We start from the raw sequence: 15,766 nt of genomic DNA on the forward strand, positions 1-15,766 counted from the left end.
TGAAGCAGAGCTTAAGGCATAAAATGGAGAACAACAGAGGAAGACACTTGAATGCTCTCCTCTAGCCTCTGCAGTTACATGTATGTAAACACACACACACACACACACACACACACACACACACACACACAGATGCACACAGAGCGAGAGACAGACAGACAGACACACACACACACATACACACACACACAGAGACAAAGAGAGAGAGAGAGAGAGAGAGAGAGAGAGAGAGAGAGAGAGAGAGAGAGTGTCCCAAATGCGTCCCCTAGTAGTGCCAAATCGCAACTGCGATTGTGGTTTCTGTTGCTTTGGACAATGATGACTTAATCACCAAATTCCTTTCAGTATATGATCATGAAAAAGTCACCATAAATTAATACGCATTATACCTACAGTTGACAAAACAATCTCTCATACCCATTGATACCCCAAATCAGGATTCATTAAAACCTTTCTTGTATGCCAGAGATAAGCAAAGCATGTGCTTAGTATTAATGCATGCCGACTTTAGCACAAATGAAATTTTGAAAAAATGGAATGGAAAGCAACTTTACTTGACACCTACTGCACTCTGGTATTTCTTATGAGTGTGTCTTTTTAGATAGATAGCCATTGTTAACACCTCCTAAAATCGAAAACATTCCTTTCTTGAGTTGTGTCCTTAGGTAAACAATATTTAATCTTGCCTTATTCATCTGTGAACATTTCCCCCTTGGATAATGGAAGCAGCAAGAATCATTAATTTTCTTGACCTGAAATATACCCCCAATTTATTCTTAGCAGAATGAATTGAAAAATCGAAAATAATAAATAGCAGAGAAATATAAATACAAATACAGGCTAAATAAACCAGAGCCCAAGTTTAAGACTACCTCTGCAATTTTCATTCTAAAGCCATTAAATCATTTCACAAAACACAGAATTCAAGTTGGTATCTTGGAAGGAAACCCTCAGCAGAACACACTGAATACAATAGGGAATGGGTAACTCTGAAGTGCTGTTTCTATGGCAGTAGCTTCATATGACTGCTAATGGCACAGGGTCCGGCATTATAAACAGATTGATATTCACCCTTAGGAGGTGTGTGACCTTGACCGGCTGTGAAATGTTAACAACGGTACAATATCGACATCTATTCCCTCAAGGCTGCAATTAAGATTAAATGAAATAATGAGAGTGGTGCTTCCCTATTGTTGGACATTTGATAACTAACTGACAAGCATCTCAATGATAATGAGGAAGATGGGGGAAGCGAAACAAAAGGCTTTGACAATGGCGACGATGGTGGTTTATGTGCAAGTTCTTTATAATAAAATTTTAATAAAAAACATAAGTGACAACAGAAAGAAACACATTAAAGTCTCTCTTCAGGACTCTTCTTGGAGCTGGAGGGGGGGAAATGTTTCTCCTGTGATGCTGGCACCCTTAACCCTGACGGGGTGTAGCGCTACCTAAGCAGGCAGGCTTGAACAGCCGACCACACCTCTCCTGCTTCTGGTCATAGTACTGTTCACTGAGTAGGTAAGATATAAGATGCCAGATCCAAGCTTTTACCTCCTCTTTGTACTGAAAGTGGGCTTCTATTTAGGAAGAGAACCTACAGGAGATGCTTTAAGAACTGAAAATTTGAAGGCTGGCTTTGGCATTGGTAAGTGGATCTCTGTGAGTTTAAGGCCACTTTGGTCTACACAACAATTTCCAAGTCAGACAGAGCTATGTAATGAGATTCCGTTTCTAAGAAAAGATAAATAAAAATTTGAACTACAGTATTCAGTTGTTTGATTTTATTTTTCCGATAAAGAGCCCTTTTACACTGAGCTTTCATGAGAAATTAACATGGCCATTCTTGTCCAACCCAATTCCCTAAAAGTCACTGCCTTCCTGTTCTCCTGAGAATCTGCTTCAGGAATTAAACATAAACACAACCTTGATTTTGGTTAGTCTTTAATATGATTTAAACTTGTAAACCGGTAAACAAAGCTGTAAGTACAGAACATCAAAATGTTATCTATCAGTAGTCCTGAACACGCACAGTGGTCACAGCATGGGGACAGAAGCCGCTGGCATTTTTATAGCTCGGCCTGTTTCAGTAGCTTCTACGTGGTGGGGCACGAAGGTGAAACCCCTCTGTGCAAAACGCCTTCACTTTACGAAAAAGCAGCTTCTTCTTTCTCCCTGGATTGGCATTTAAAGAATAACAATAATAAAGTTCATTTTCTTTTGATGCTAAAAGTGCATCAGAATTGTGGGCCTTTCCTTATTGAAATAAAATTAACTATGCATGTGGTATATTCTTAGGTCAGTATTGATGGTTAAATTCCCTCAGAATTAGCAATTCATCAAAAGATTATTTTGCCACTTGTGTGCCAAAAATGCTATTTAGAGTTCACAGTACAAGGCTCGCTGGTATAAAGTGCCTACAAGAAGTTTCCTATCATATATGGTCGCCACGGAACTTCCCTGGAGGACAGACCCGTTGTTGATATACACTGTAGTCACTGACGGCTTCTCGGATAGAATGTTCTGGATGCGGAGAACCTACTCAGGAGATACAAAGTATTAATAAAGAACTTCACACACCCATGCCACTCAAGCACCAATAACTCCTTGTCTTCCCCAAAGACACATGATTAAGAAGGCATGCTGTTACAAACAGCAGTCAGTTACCAATCTCCTTAATGCCTAAATTAATGTACTTTCTCCAGCCCACAAAGAAAGGACTTTTTAAAGCACCTAGTCATGCCATGCCAACACGGGATTTTGTGTGATTATAGCAATTCAGCATTAATAGAAATAGGCTCCCACCACTGTGCCCACTTTGACGCTACTTCAACATGCACAAAACTCATGTCATGTGGTGAGTTGACAATAAACCAGATATTTTTAAAATTGCCAGCATACCACATGAACAGGACCCATGTCTTTATAAAAATGACTTTTGACTAGTTTCCACCATAATTTAATTCATCAAAAGATTACTTTTCTCAAAGCATTTGAACAATGTAACATTTTGCCAATTATTGGCTTAAAGCAATTACAAAACTACCTCCCAGGTTTATTGTATTATTGGTTTAAAAGAACTAACAAATCATCCTTGTGACAGTTTATTGCATTGTTAGTTCAGAGGACTTGAATAATGAAGGTGGAAAAACTCAAAATATAAAAACCTCTGACGACGGAGGATGGTTTGGGTCATACACGAAGAGCTTCTGGCCGTTAGGATGACAGCCAACCCAGAGGTCACCCGAAGAAGGATCAATAGACAAATTGTCCACCAGCGTGCCCAACTGCAGAACCTTACAAAGAAATAATGTCACTGTCTAAGTGAGGCAAGCAACCTGATTAAATAATTTAGAGCTAACCTTTCCTGTTCCTATGCGTGTGGGAGCACCGCACGCATCTCCCCACACCTGCCCTTCTGACACCGATAGCGCTGAAAATAAATGTAATGAACTGGCTTGGAGCCGTTCTTCACCCCCTCTGAAAACAGAGAACCTAGGGTGAGAATCCATCTGTACAAATAATAACAATAATGAACTCCTTTTGTTTCAAAAGATACACAACGATCAGTTAGCTTTAGAAAGTCCATCAAAGCAAGACAGAAAATTCTTAATCAGCCTAAAATATGTGTTTGTTGGCAGGCAGAAAGTAACAACGGTGAGCAACTCAATTTCTACCTTCATTTATTATTGAAAAAACTGAATGCACATAAATCTTCATTTGAAAACTCAACTATTTCTTTTCAATTGTGAAAAGTCTTATTGGAATTCATTAGACGTCATCAATACTTCACAGAACAGTCCTAAACCTCATGTCAATATCACTCAGTCCACTGCCAGCTGCAATCACTGTCCGTCCTAGTGGCAGCTGCCAACAGATTTGTCTTGTTGGAGGGAGGGGATATGGAAGGACACAGATGGGCTGCCCTGTCTGTACCCATGATGAGTTTTCAATGTGATACTGTTAGAGTTAGCCCAGCTAGAGTACTGCAAAGAACAATCAGTCAGTAGCTACACAGAAAATGAAATACTTGCCTTCAGTTGAGTTAAATTCATATTAGGTTGTTTTTCCAAAACATGGATTTCATGAGCTAGTATGTCAGCAACGTAGACATAGCTGTTCAGAAAAGACACCGGTTAGCACTTTCTGCCAGCAGAGATGTCTTAATACAGCAGGAAAGAGAAGGTCCTGAAACCTGCTGAGGAGGTCATAGGGATGTGTGGGAGGAATGCTGGATAAAGGTCAACTTTCATTTTTAAAAAAAGCCTTCAAAATCAGTTCAGTGGTGCTACAACAATCATGGGGTATTAAATTAGTTTTTAAGAGGTTTGTAAGAAAAAATATCAATTGAATATAAAGTTTATAATATTATAAATATATTTCATAATATATATATAAATATTCACTTATATTTCAAATATAACTAAAGAAAGTTCACTGAAATAACAAAAAAAGTTTGGTTTTATAAGAAAAAGGTTCTACCTTATGCCATACATTTTAATATTTTTAACATGGGCACATACAATGACATGGCATGGAATACTACTTTAAATATTTATTAATATGTATTAATGTTTAATAAAGTATTAGTACTCACAGTGTCTTAATATTAAGGCAAGTATTTATCCAGAACTGCATGTCTAAGGGGCAGTGCGTGAGATTAAGGCCTGAACTTGGAATCCAGTATTGCATGTCAACTGTCTCACTGAGCAGTCTTCCTGTGTGAGGCCAGACTCCCTGACCGCGTAACATACACACAGGGAAGGGACACAACTTCGCTCTTCAAACATTTCCAACATGTTGACCAGTTCAAACTGGTTTGTGCACATGAAATCCCGTAGTCAATAACTGTCACAGTACCATGAGAAATAGTCAAGTCTAGAGACTGAAGAAATGTCTGGGTGCTGAAAGACCCTCACAGGAGGGGTCTCTTACACCAGAGCAGGGGACAGAGCTCTTTGTGAAAGCAGGTGAGCCAAGGCCAAGGAGTGTGAGTTCTAGACAAGGGTCAGCCACATAAAGAGCTCATTGTCTTATGGGGAGTGTGGAAATGGCTAAGGGAAGGTGGAACTACTCCATGACAGCAAGTCCAGACCTTTCCCCCTTGATCTGACAGGGACTTGGGCTCTACTGAACGCTTAAGAAAGAAGTGGCCTGATGACAAAGTGTCGACTGGTGCTGTGGTAGACACTTGCAGCCAGAGATGGGGATGGGCTACCTGACCACAGGTGGACCACAGTGGCCAGAGAACAAAAGATGGGGGAAGGCTGAAAGCAAGCTGCAACAAACACAGAAATTCTAGAAGTGGGAAGAACAGAGACTTGACTGGAAAGGGCGGACTGGGACAGTGAGAGACGGGTTAAATGATCTATATTTGTTTTCTGACTAAAAAGGAAAGGACAAACCGCACCACAAAAGAACAATGAATTATCGAGGAATGTCAGATTCCTTGTGGCAGTTTACATTGTTCAGTGAGGTTAAGGCAGAGGAAAACTAAGAATAAAAATAAGAAAAGAATTTTTGGAAAACAATTCAACAACGTACATTAAGGCTAACATAGAAAAGATTCACAGGAGGTCTGTCTATTCACAGGGTTTCACTCTACAAAAATTTTGTACAAGTATTCAAGTAAGTGGCACTCACCACAAAGTAACTGATACCTTACCTGGGATTTGAACCCAAATCTGTTTAAGTCTAAAATCCTCAAGTTTAACCACTATGTTTTAATACTGCCTCAGGGAGTTTTTACTTTAAAATAGTAACTGGTTGTGGTGCTAAATGAGAAGCATAGGTGGTCTAGATATGGAAAATAAATAATCAAGTATCCACAAACAAAGAAATGGTTTTAAAATCATCCTTATGCTAGAAGAAAATAATCGATAGAGTGACTAATTAATTAATTTAAATTTTTGTTTTGAATGAGTTTTAAAACCTGGAAATTTTCCTTTTATCTTATATCTAAAACATCAATTCATTCTATTGTAGTGTTATTTAATATGTAAACTATATTGCTACACAAGAAATTAAAAAGGATATGTTGGAACCTAAGGGATTTGTTTATGGGGACAGTTTATTTAGGAGAAGTGAAGATCCTGTGTAAGGAGCTGTACTTCTTATCAGGTGAAATAGTGATCCCATTGGCTGAATCGAATCCTTCTGCCACCAGCTTAACTTCATCTGGACTGTAGTAAACGACATTTGCCCAGCGTAGGTTCAAGTATGTCTCCAAATACTTTAAGAAAGGATCTGAGAAATAGTGGTCATTGGTGGCATAGAAGTGGGCCGGCCCAACAGCTATGATGTCATTCACACTGAAAGAGAAACACAACACAGGAGCGGAAATCAAAAGCATAGAAGACTAGATGACTGTTCACAAGCTTTATGCAGCAGGGCTTTAAAATTTGGGGCAGGTTTCCAAGAAAAGGGACGCTATAATCACATGACGATGATCCAGATGACATGATCCAGAGCCAGAAGCAATGCACTTTGGAGATAACTGCAAGAGAACAATATCACACAGTACCAGGTAACTAGAGGACAAGCCCTTTGGCAATCAAGGCAGGACCCTTTATAAAAGGAACGCTATCCAGCCAGGTGCAATGGCACACACGTAATCTCAGAACTTGGGAAGTAGAGGAAGAAGGAACCTGAGTTCAAGCTCAGGGTCACACACTGAGACTCTGTCTCAGAAAAAGAAAGAAAAAAGTATTCTTTTATTATTATTATTTTTGACACAGGGTCCCTGGTAGGCCAGGCTGGCTTGGAAATCACTGTGTAGTTGAAAACAACCTTGAATCCCTGATTTCCTCTAACACCTCAGTCTAGTATTATAGGTGTGTGCCATCATGGCCAGCTAAAAGCATGTTTTCTGACATGAACATTACAGGCTTTAACAACTGCCTATAAGGACAGAGCTGCTCAGGTGTGGAACTGGCCAGGCCCTGCCTGTCACTAGGCTGTCACTCACATTTATTCCACTCTCGTTTATTCTGCTGCTGGACTTTCCTCAGGTCTCTTGCTTAGTCATTAGTCAAACTAAGGTTGACTGTTCAATTTCTACCTGCCTCGCAAAGCTGCCAAGCCAGCAATGAACGAACATTCAATAAACACTTGCAGAGAGACAGATGATAAAATGTTCTGAGCACAGTGCTTCAAGAGAGAGATTGATATGCTAAAAACAATTACCGTTTCCAACCAGTTAGGCAAGGGCGTTATTAAATTGAAATTCCAATTATCTTATGCAAAAATTTCTGAAAGCGCTGCTTTCTTCTCTGTCAAATGAAAAATACAGAGCTACAAGGAAGGCTTTATTATTTTTTTTTCCGAAAAATCTCCACAAATCAGACTCTGCCTGACTGGTATTCATGCTCCTGTTTATTATGAAGTGCATTTTGGGGAAGAATGATTGGACGTTACATGCTTATAACCTAGAGAGGGAAGTAAAGATTAAAAAATATCTATCAAGTTTAAACTCAAAGCAGGAGTCTAGTGCAAGCCGAGCTGGAAGGAATCTGTGGGTCCCCTTGAGTCACACTTTCCATCAATGTCCTTTTGGTAGTAGTGCTGCCCTTCCAACTTGGATACTCAATTCTGCAGGGACATTAGCTCACAGCAATCATGAACCCCTCGAGTGTGCTTTGCATAAAGCATGTGAGCCCCACTGAAGACTAGGTGCTCCCCCAGGGAAGGGCAGGGATTTGAGTGCTAAGTTATTGAGATGAGGGTGACAGCTATAAAAAGTGGCAGGGTTTATCTTCTGTTCTCAAACCGGGCCTGAACAGTGTCACCCTGAAGTCTGGTGTTTCATCATTTCTCAAGGGAGTTCATTCAGAACATTAATCATTATGAAAAGGGGCATCAGCTATACTTTCCCTTATCTACATGGAAAACACACACACACACACACACACACACACACACACACACACACACACACACACACACACACACACACGGGACAGAGAAAGAATGAGACAGAGATGTTGAGTGTCCCTTATCCAGAATCCTTGGGAGACTAGAAGTGATTCTGATTTTTTGAGATTTGCAGAAACATTATAATGAGATCTCTCTTGTGGATGGGGCCCAAGTCTGAACATGAAACTCATTTACATTTCACAGACCTTAATTTTACAAAATAGTATATATATATATGTATGTATATGTATATATATATATAAAATAATATATATTAGTTTCTTCCTTTGAGAATTTCATATGTTTTTACAATTCATTTTGATTATATCTACCCTTACTATCTCCTTCCAACTCCTCTTAGACCTCAATCCCCATCATGTCTCCCTCCAAATTTCATGTTCTCTAATTTTTAAAATATGATCCACTGAGTCTAATTTATGCTGTCTGAATGCCATGGGCATGGTACCACTCACTGCAGCGTGGTCAGCCTATGAGAGGCCACACCCTCCCTCTCCCAAGGACCAACTGCCAACAGATTGGGATGTGGTCTTTTGAACCCCTTTCCAGGTTAGAATGATGACTGCTTGATACTGTACAGATCTTGCACAGGGAACCACAAAATGATTTTTTTTAAATGTACGAGAAAGAAGATGTCATGCTGTGGATTATCTGCCTGTGGCATCATGGTTAAAAAAGACTCAAATTACAGCTCATTTCAGACTTTGGATTTCAGTTTGGAAATGGTTTAACCCGCTTAATACACATATACATTTATAAATTCCCGAAAAACATATAAGATATCATATGTTAGGCTTTATATTATGTATTAGCTAACGTAAGCAAGCCCTCACAAAAGATGAGAGGATCACCCAAAATAATGAGTGTTGGAAAATGTCAGCAATGGGGGCTGAGAAGACAGCAGTTAGCAAAGCTACTGCCATGCTTGCATGAGGACCTGAGCTCAGTCCTCACAATCCATGGCAAAAAAGCCAGATGTCAGCACATGCTTATAGTCCCAGACGGGTAGGTAGGAAGAGCATCCCTGGCCACCCAGCAGAGATTACTAGGTAAACTCCAGGTTGACAAAAGACCATCTCAAATACATGGTAGATAGCTTCTGTGGAATGATACCCAAGGCTGTCCTCTGGTCTGCACACACGCACGTACACACACATACATAGACATTCCAGAGATAGCCAGGCAAATGAGGACAGAAGGAGGGTACCTTGGAAGGAGTTCATGTTTAATTGTCTTCAGGTGCAACAGAGAATTTTCTTCTTCTTCAAATTTAAAAATTTCCACTGTGTTCTTGAATTCCGGGTGGTTCACAACAAAGAGATAAACAGTGTCATCTAAAGGATGGACAGAGCAGAGTTAGATCATAAGACATACACACAGGACCCGAGGGCAGGCAGTGACACTTGAATACCACGGGCATGGGAAGGCTGAAGGCACAATACCCTACCAGATCATTTTTTTTTTTTTGCTAGACCTTCTGGCTGCCATTGGCTTGGCGTTAGTCCTGATCACTGGTCCCCTGACCTTTAAGAAGGAGTGGCCCCCACTCTATATACAGAATTCATGCATAATGTGTTCATAGGCTCAATGGGAGACCCAGCTCTTTTTAATCCAGTGGTCACGGGTATATGAAAATGTCAGGACATCTAAACATTCTTTTGGTTGTTAATTGCTAGACATTTCAAAATGCAGCAGAGTGCACTGCCAGCCTAGGAGACCTGTGGACCAGCGGCTGGTGGGAAGAACACAGGCCTGTTTCATGAGGTCATTGTCCCCTTTGAGTGTGTGTGTGTGTGTGTGTGTGTGTGTGTGTGTGTGTGTGTGTGTGTGTATGTGTATGTGTGTGTGTGTGTGTGTATGTGTGTGTGTGTGTGTGTGTGTGTGTGTGTGTGTGTGTGTGTGTGTGTTCAAGGTTATTTTCCACAGCGCCCCACTGAGCACTGTGTGTTTCTTCACCTCGGTAGCTCATCAGCTCTTACCACCATCTATGAAAGTGCTAATGCCATGCGGGTTAAATGAAGCCAGATCGAAGCCCCAGCTGACTCTTAATTCCAGTGCCCTGGGTTTTTCTTCTTTGAGATCCATCATCAGTATTCCTCCAGGCTTATCTGGGGCAAAGCTGTGGAGCCCTGGAAACTTGAGGCCCTTTGGAAACAGTGGGAGGAAAAACGAAACACAGGCTTAAGCACCCTCTTGAGTCAGGTACGTACTGCGCACGAATGATAAGCAGCATCACTTAAAGCTGGTGGCACAGAGCCACAGATATAAAGAAAAAGGCGGGGTGGACAGGTTGGAGCACCAAGGAAACGGAACAAAAGAAGGAAGAGACCTGGGAGCTGGAAAGATAAACAACAGATCGTTTTGTTGCGCTCTGACAGATGACTCAGATCGGTTCTCTGGAACAGCTACCAAACAAGTGGTGGACTGAGAGACTCCAGGCAGAACTGAGGGTCAGGAGAGCAGAAGGTCACATATGAACTGTCAAAACCCTCCCATCCCGGGCCTGCACTCTGCAAGGGGCTGGAAGGCTTGAGCAGGGCAGACAACTGGTCAGCGAAGTCTGTTGGTGTTACCTTGAAAGGACATCCCTTCGTACAGAGATGGGTAGTTTACTCCACTCCTCCATGGCTACCCTCACTGACATTTCAGGACCAGGAAAACAGCCTTTCCTTCCTGATGTCTATGTTCCCTCTGCATCCAGATTGTGGCAGATTATGACACACCTTTAACCAAAAGGCTAATGGCTTCCCACCTCAGTCTTATTACAAGAAAAGATTTTAGGATGGCTTGAAGGCTCTTTGTGACAGGTCTTTCTCACCCTCCCTACCTCCCATGCCCATCTCTCACCTCAACCCATGACTTTCTTCCATACCCACAATGCCTTAAGCATCCAGGTTTCCTGACCCTTCTTAATAAGCAAGCATGTTCTCACACCAGAGTTTACTCACAGAACCACTGCCCAGGAATGCTTCCCTGCAGAGATGCAGGGCTCCATCCCTCAGTTTATCTACATCTATTCCAGATGTCACATTTCCAGTGAGGCAGCCTCCATGTGCAACATCCACCTGACCTGGCCTTCCCCCTTCCTCTGGCTTCCTTTTCTCCATCCCAACAGTGCCACTGGAATGTATACGTATTAATGTCTACGTGAGTACTATGTAGTAGATACCATTGCATGGGGCAAGGAAGAAGTTATATGGTGGTGAGATTACCACCTCCACCCAGCTTGTTTGCCCAATCCTCGGGGCTTGTGTACTGTCCTTGCCATGCACAAGTCTCTTCTCACCAAATGGGCAAGATTCACACTCTCATCCACCTGAGTTCAGCAATGTCCTGAACCAGCCAGATCTCATCTCCATTCCCAAATGACAGCATGATGCCACACGCACCAGAACCATCATTCTCCACTGCCCCATCTCTATCTCATCTTGACCAGAATGGTAGGAACATAAGCCAGGACTCTTTTCTATTTCCTGCTAAAGCCCAGGACCTGGAGCATGGCAAATAACTCAATCTATAGTGTCTCCTTTCCCCTGTCCTGGACCGTCATTTTCATATTGGTCTGTTAGGGGACTCTCTATTTTGTTCTTTTGATGTCTATTATGTATTCTGGTACCTATGCCCCCTCTAACATACTACTTCTTAATCACCAAGTGAGTACCTGTGTCTGAATGGAACATAGCTGATCACTTGGTCTTTGGTATAGCATGGGGAAAGCTCTGGCATTTTATATGTTCATTTTGAGTACACATCTTCTCTAATTACTAACAGTCTATTAGTTGACTCTCTGGGTTGTTTAAAAAAAAAAACAGAGGCTCACATTATCCAAAAATAATGGCCATTTCTGTCTTTTTGGTTTCTACCTCACATTTCTTTTTCTTGTTGTATTAGCTTATTAGGTATTCCAGTTGACTGGCAATCGTTTTGGGGGACAACACTTTGCCATCCTCTTGAACATCAATGGGAACATGGTTTACACTTTACTGTTAAGAATGGTGCTTGCCAATAGTGGAGAGGGTGCCTGAGCTGGCCTACCCCAGTAATCAGATTGGTGACCACCCTAACTGTCATCATAGAGCCTCCGTCAGTAACTGATGGAAGCAGATGCAGAGCAAACACCAGGCTGAGCTCCAGGAGTCCAGTCAAAGAGAGGGAAGAGGGATTATATGAGCAAGGTGGGTCAAGATCATGATGGGGAAATCTAAAGAGACAACTGAACCAAGCTCATATGAACTCACAAACTTTAGATCAACAGCTGTGAAGCCTCCATGGGACTGGACTAGGCCCTCTGCATAAGCGAAACAGTTGTGTAGCTTGGTCTATTTAAGGTGCCCCTGGCAGTGGGGTCAGGCTCTATCCCTGGTGCATGAGCTGTCTTTCTGGAGTCCATTACCTATGGTGGGATGCCTTGCTCAGTCTTGATGCAGTGGGGAGGGGTTTGGACCTGCCTCAATTGAATGTACAAGGCTTTGCTGACTCCCCATGGGAGGCCTTACCTTGTTGGAGGGGGGAATGTGGGATGGGTTGGGGGGAAGAAGTTGGGGGGAGCAGGAGGAAAGAAGAGAGGGGGATCTGTGGTTGGTATGAAAAGAAAAATTTCTTAATTAAATAATAATAATAATAATAATGAATGGTGCTTGCTAGCTGGATAGTGGTGGTGCATATCTTTAATCTCAGGACTCGGGAGACAGAGGCAGGCTCTGAGAAAGAGGTGAGTTCAAGGCCAGCCTAGTCCACAGAGTGAGTTCCAGGACAGCCAGGGCTGTTACATAGAGAATCCCTGTCTTGAAACACCCCGCCCCTGCCTCCCAAAAGAATGGTGCTTGCTGTTAGTTTCTGGGAATTCCTCTTATTTCCAATTCCCTTAGAACTTTTAATTGAGTGAGTATTGAATGTACTAACAGTTTTTACGCATTTGCAGAGATGGTCTGGGTTATCTGGTTAACTATAAGATGCAGAGTTCTCCTTCTATTCTTAAGGGAAGCCTTACTGGTGGTAATAAACTGTGTGATAACTCACCACTGTATGCAGTTTACTAATGCAATATAGTCACAGTTTACGTAAATTTAAGGGCACAATAAAAACACTCATGATAAAGACTGATGTTATGCACAAAAAATGGACATAAGAAGAAATTCTTAATTTTTAACATCTATCTGTGATTGCCTACTTTCACGCTGGCTGGCCCAAGAAGCAGAATAAACTACCACTGTGTCGGTATTTCATACCAACCCTGTGCCAGCAGCTAATAATCCTCTTTCTTCACTCATGTCTCTCAACAGTAATGCGTCTCCATCACCAGGCAGCGCTACAGAGGGTGATGGCTATTTGTAATTACAGTAACAGCCTCAACTATTCCAGTATCCCTCTGCTTCAAACATTTGTTTTGTTTTTATTTTTATATTTTCTTTTTTCAAGACAGGGATTCTCTGTATAGCCCGGACCATCCTGGAACTCATTCTGTAGACCAGGCTAAGCAACTGGGAGACAAAAGGCAACTGATGGATCAGTGAGCAGAGGCTCTTCAACTCTGCACTCGGAAAAGCTGAAGGACACTGCTCAATCCAACCTGCCCTGTCTTTTCCTCCAAATTTACTTTGAGAGGTGAGGAATTTAAAATCTGTTTCTACTCTATGGGCTTAAATGAACAGCCTGGTCTGTCCCTGACTGTGTGTGGGACAAGAAGATGCTACTCACCACACTAAAGAAAGCCAGACCATTGGGAAGAATGTCAATGTCCTCAGCGCCAGCTTCTGCAAGTTCAAGGAGGAGATAAATGTCATTATCAAACTCGGCTATTGGTTTAAGATAGCATAACTGTGGCTTTGTTTACTTTATCTGAGTGTCTATTTCTTTAGGGATGGTTCCAATTTCTTTTCCAAGGCACTATTGTTTTTAATAAATGTCAGTCTAAAATCTCTCCCACAGTGAACTTCTGACTTTAAATGCTAGATATTTTATGTTTACTCAAATCAAAGTCAAGTTATCACCACATTTTCAAGTTCGATACAGAACAAGTTGACATCTGCACACTTGTAGGGTAAACATCCAGATGTCTATGTAGAAGTAATTGACAACAGGGGAATATTACTTCCACAAGGAAGGGCCCACAGTCATTTAACCATGCAAATCTCCTGTCCCCCTCTCTGCTCATTCAGTCTGAAGCAAAAAGACATTTTTCTCATTAACAGAGAGAAAACACCTGGGATTACATACTCCCTCTCAAAAAAAAAAAATGGAAAAGAAAAAGTGGCTATTTGTTCTCATAAGCAAATAAAACTTCCAATTTAATCTTAAAGTTATAGGAAAAACTAGAAAAATAAAATGAATGAAAAGTACGGTAAACTTATGCCCACCACAGCTTCTGATTCCAGTCTCTGGGCTAGGCTACAATTACTATTGATTGTTATTGATTGTCGGCGGTAACCTCCACACAGTATAGCAAAGAATTAGGCAAAAGACCTTCCCCACGGCCTCACTGTACACATTTCGTAGACAGATAATAGAGATCCAAACACAAGAAAGGGATAAAAATGGCTTATATTAAGCCAAATCATGACTCATTCTTTCAGTCCACAAGATCTAATCTTCCTCCTTAAGACCACTCCAAAGGTTACGGCTGAGAAAATTTCTAGGCTGTCAAAACCAAAAAGCATTTATGCCACCATTCGGGTTTTGATTCATGACCCTGCCCATAGGTGGCTTTTTTCCTCCTGTATCTCTTACCTGATCATAGAACAGAAAAGAAAAAAAAACCTAATTGAGAACACAAGGAAGTTTACTTTATAACAGTGAGCCCCTGTCAGCTCCTCAGAAGGAAGTCTTAGTACAAAAAATGCTTAAGCGTGTTCTAGTGGTGGGGAGGGGACCTTGGGTCCCTGGAGGGCCACAGATAGGCTTTGGGAAATTTATGAGTATGCTGAAGTTCTGCGCACTGAAAAATGTCTTGTTTATTTTGCAGATGAGAACTTTTCTATGACAAGAGTTCTTGATTTATAGCAGATTCATGCAAGGGGCTGTGATAAACTCCAAATGTCTAAGAACCACCAAATATCCTGGTATGTTCAACTTTTGACATTAGATGCTATGTTGTTATTATCATTTACGAAGCTCATGCTTGAGCTAAAAGAAAAAAAGAGCTGGGCGGTGGTGGCGCATGCCTTTAATCCCAGCACTCGGGAGGCAGAGGCAGGCAGATCTTTGTGAGTTCGAGGCCAGCCTGGTCTACAGAGCGTGATCCAGGAAAGGCGAAAAACTACACAGAGAAACTCTGTCTCGAAAAAAAAGAGACTCTCACAATGTTTAAATCAGTTTAGGAGTTAACTATCATTGGCCTCAGGTGGCCCACATACATGTGCACACAGACACACAGAAACACACACATAATTCTAGCTGAAGGATTTTTCCCCCCCCTGGGCCCATGTAGTAGAAACTCAATTGACTTTCCCCCCTGAAAATCATTTAAGAAAATTTAGCTTCATGTACATATTCATACATATAAAAAAAGAATAACAAAAACATCAGCACTGTTTCTTGAGTGGGAGAAGGCTGAGCGAGTTTTATTACTTTATTCTTTTCACTTTTCAAGCTTTCTACAGGCAACAGGAATAGCTTTGTAACAGGATTCATGCCTGGCATGTGTGGGGCTATGTTCAACTCCCAACCCCCAATCTAAATGCATACATAAGTAAATGAACAAATAACTCAATAACAAGATAAAGATACAAGTGTCTACAAACGCCAGTAATGTAGTAATAACTAAGAACACAAATTTCAAAGACATTTCATTTCAGCCACATTGTACCTTTTTATCTCGTTTAATCCTATGGTCCCA

General features: G+C 41.4%; 1 protein-coding gene across 1 annotated transcript in view; it reads right to left on the reverse strand.

Moving 5' to 3' along the window:
* Window positions 1–1,769: 1,769 nt before the first annotated feature.
* Pon2 (paraoxonase 2) overlaps window positions 1,770–15,766 on the reverse strand; it is a 33,121-nt gene continuing 19,124 nt past the window's right edge. The window contains exons 3-9 of the mRNA XM_052720840.1: window positions 13,630–13,685; window positions 9,912–10,077; window positions 9,140–9,266; window positions 6,111–6,311; window positions 4,035–4,116; window positions 3,168–3,296; window positions 1,770–2,538 (exon numbers count right to left, since the gene is read on the reverse strand). Coding sequence (XP_052576800.1) covers window positions 2,380–2,538; window positions 3,168–3,296; window positions 4,035–4,116; window positions 6,111–6,311; window positions 9,140–9,266; window positions 9,912–10,077; window positions 13,630–13,685 — 920 coding nt within the window. The 3' untranslated portion in view covers window positions 1,770–2,379. The remainder of the gene's footprint in view (window positions 2,539–3,167; window positions 3,297–4,034; window positions 4,117–6,110; window positions 6,312–9,139; window positions 9,267–9,911; window positions 10,078–13,629; window positions 13,686–15,766) is intronic.

The sequence above is a fragment of the Peromyscus californicus genome, unplaced genomic scaffold, assembly GCF_007827085.1.
Source record: "Peromyscus californicus insignis strain IS unplaced genomic scaffold, ASM782708v3 Scaffold_6__1_contigs__length_162567912, whole genome shotgun sequence".
Taxonomy (NCBI): Eukaryota; Metazoa; Chordata; class Mammalia; order Rodentia; family Cricetidae; genus Peromyscus; species Peromyscus californicus.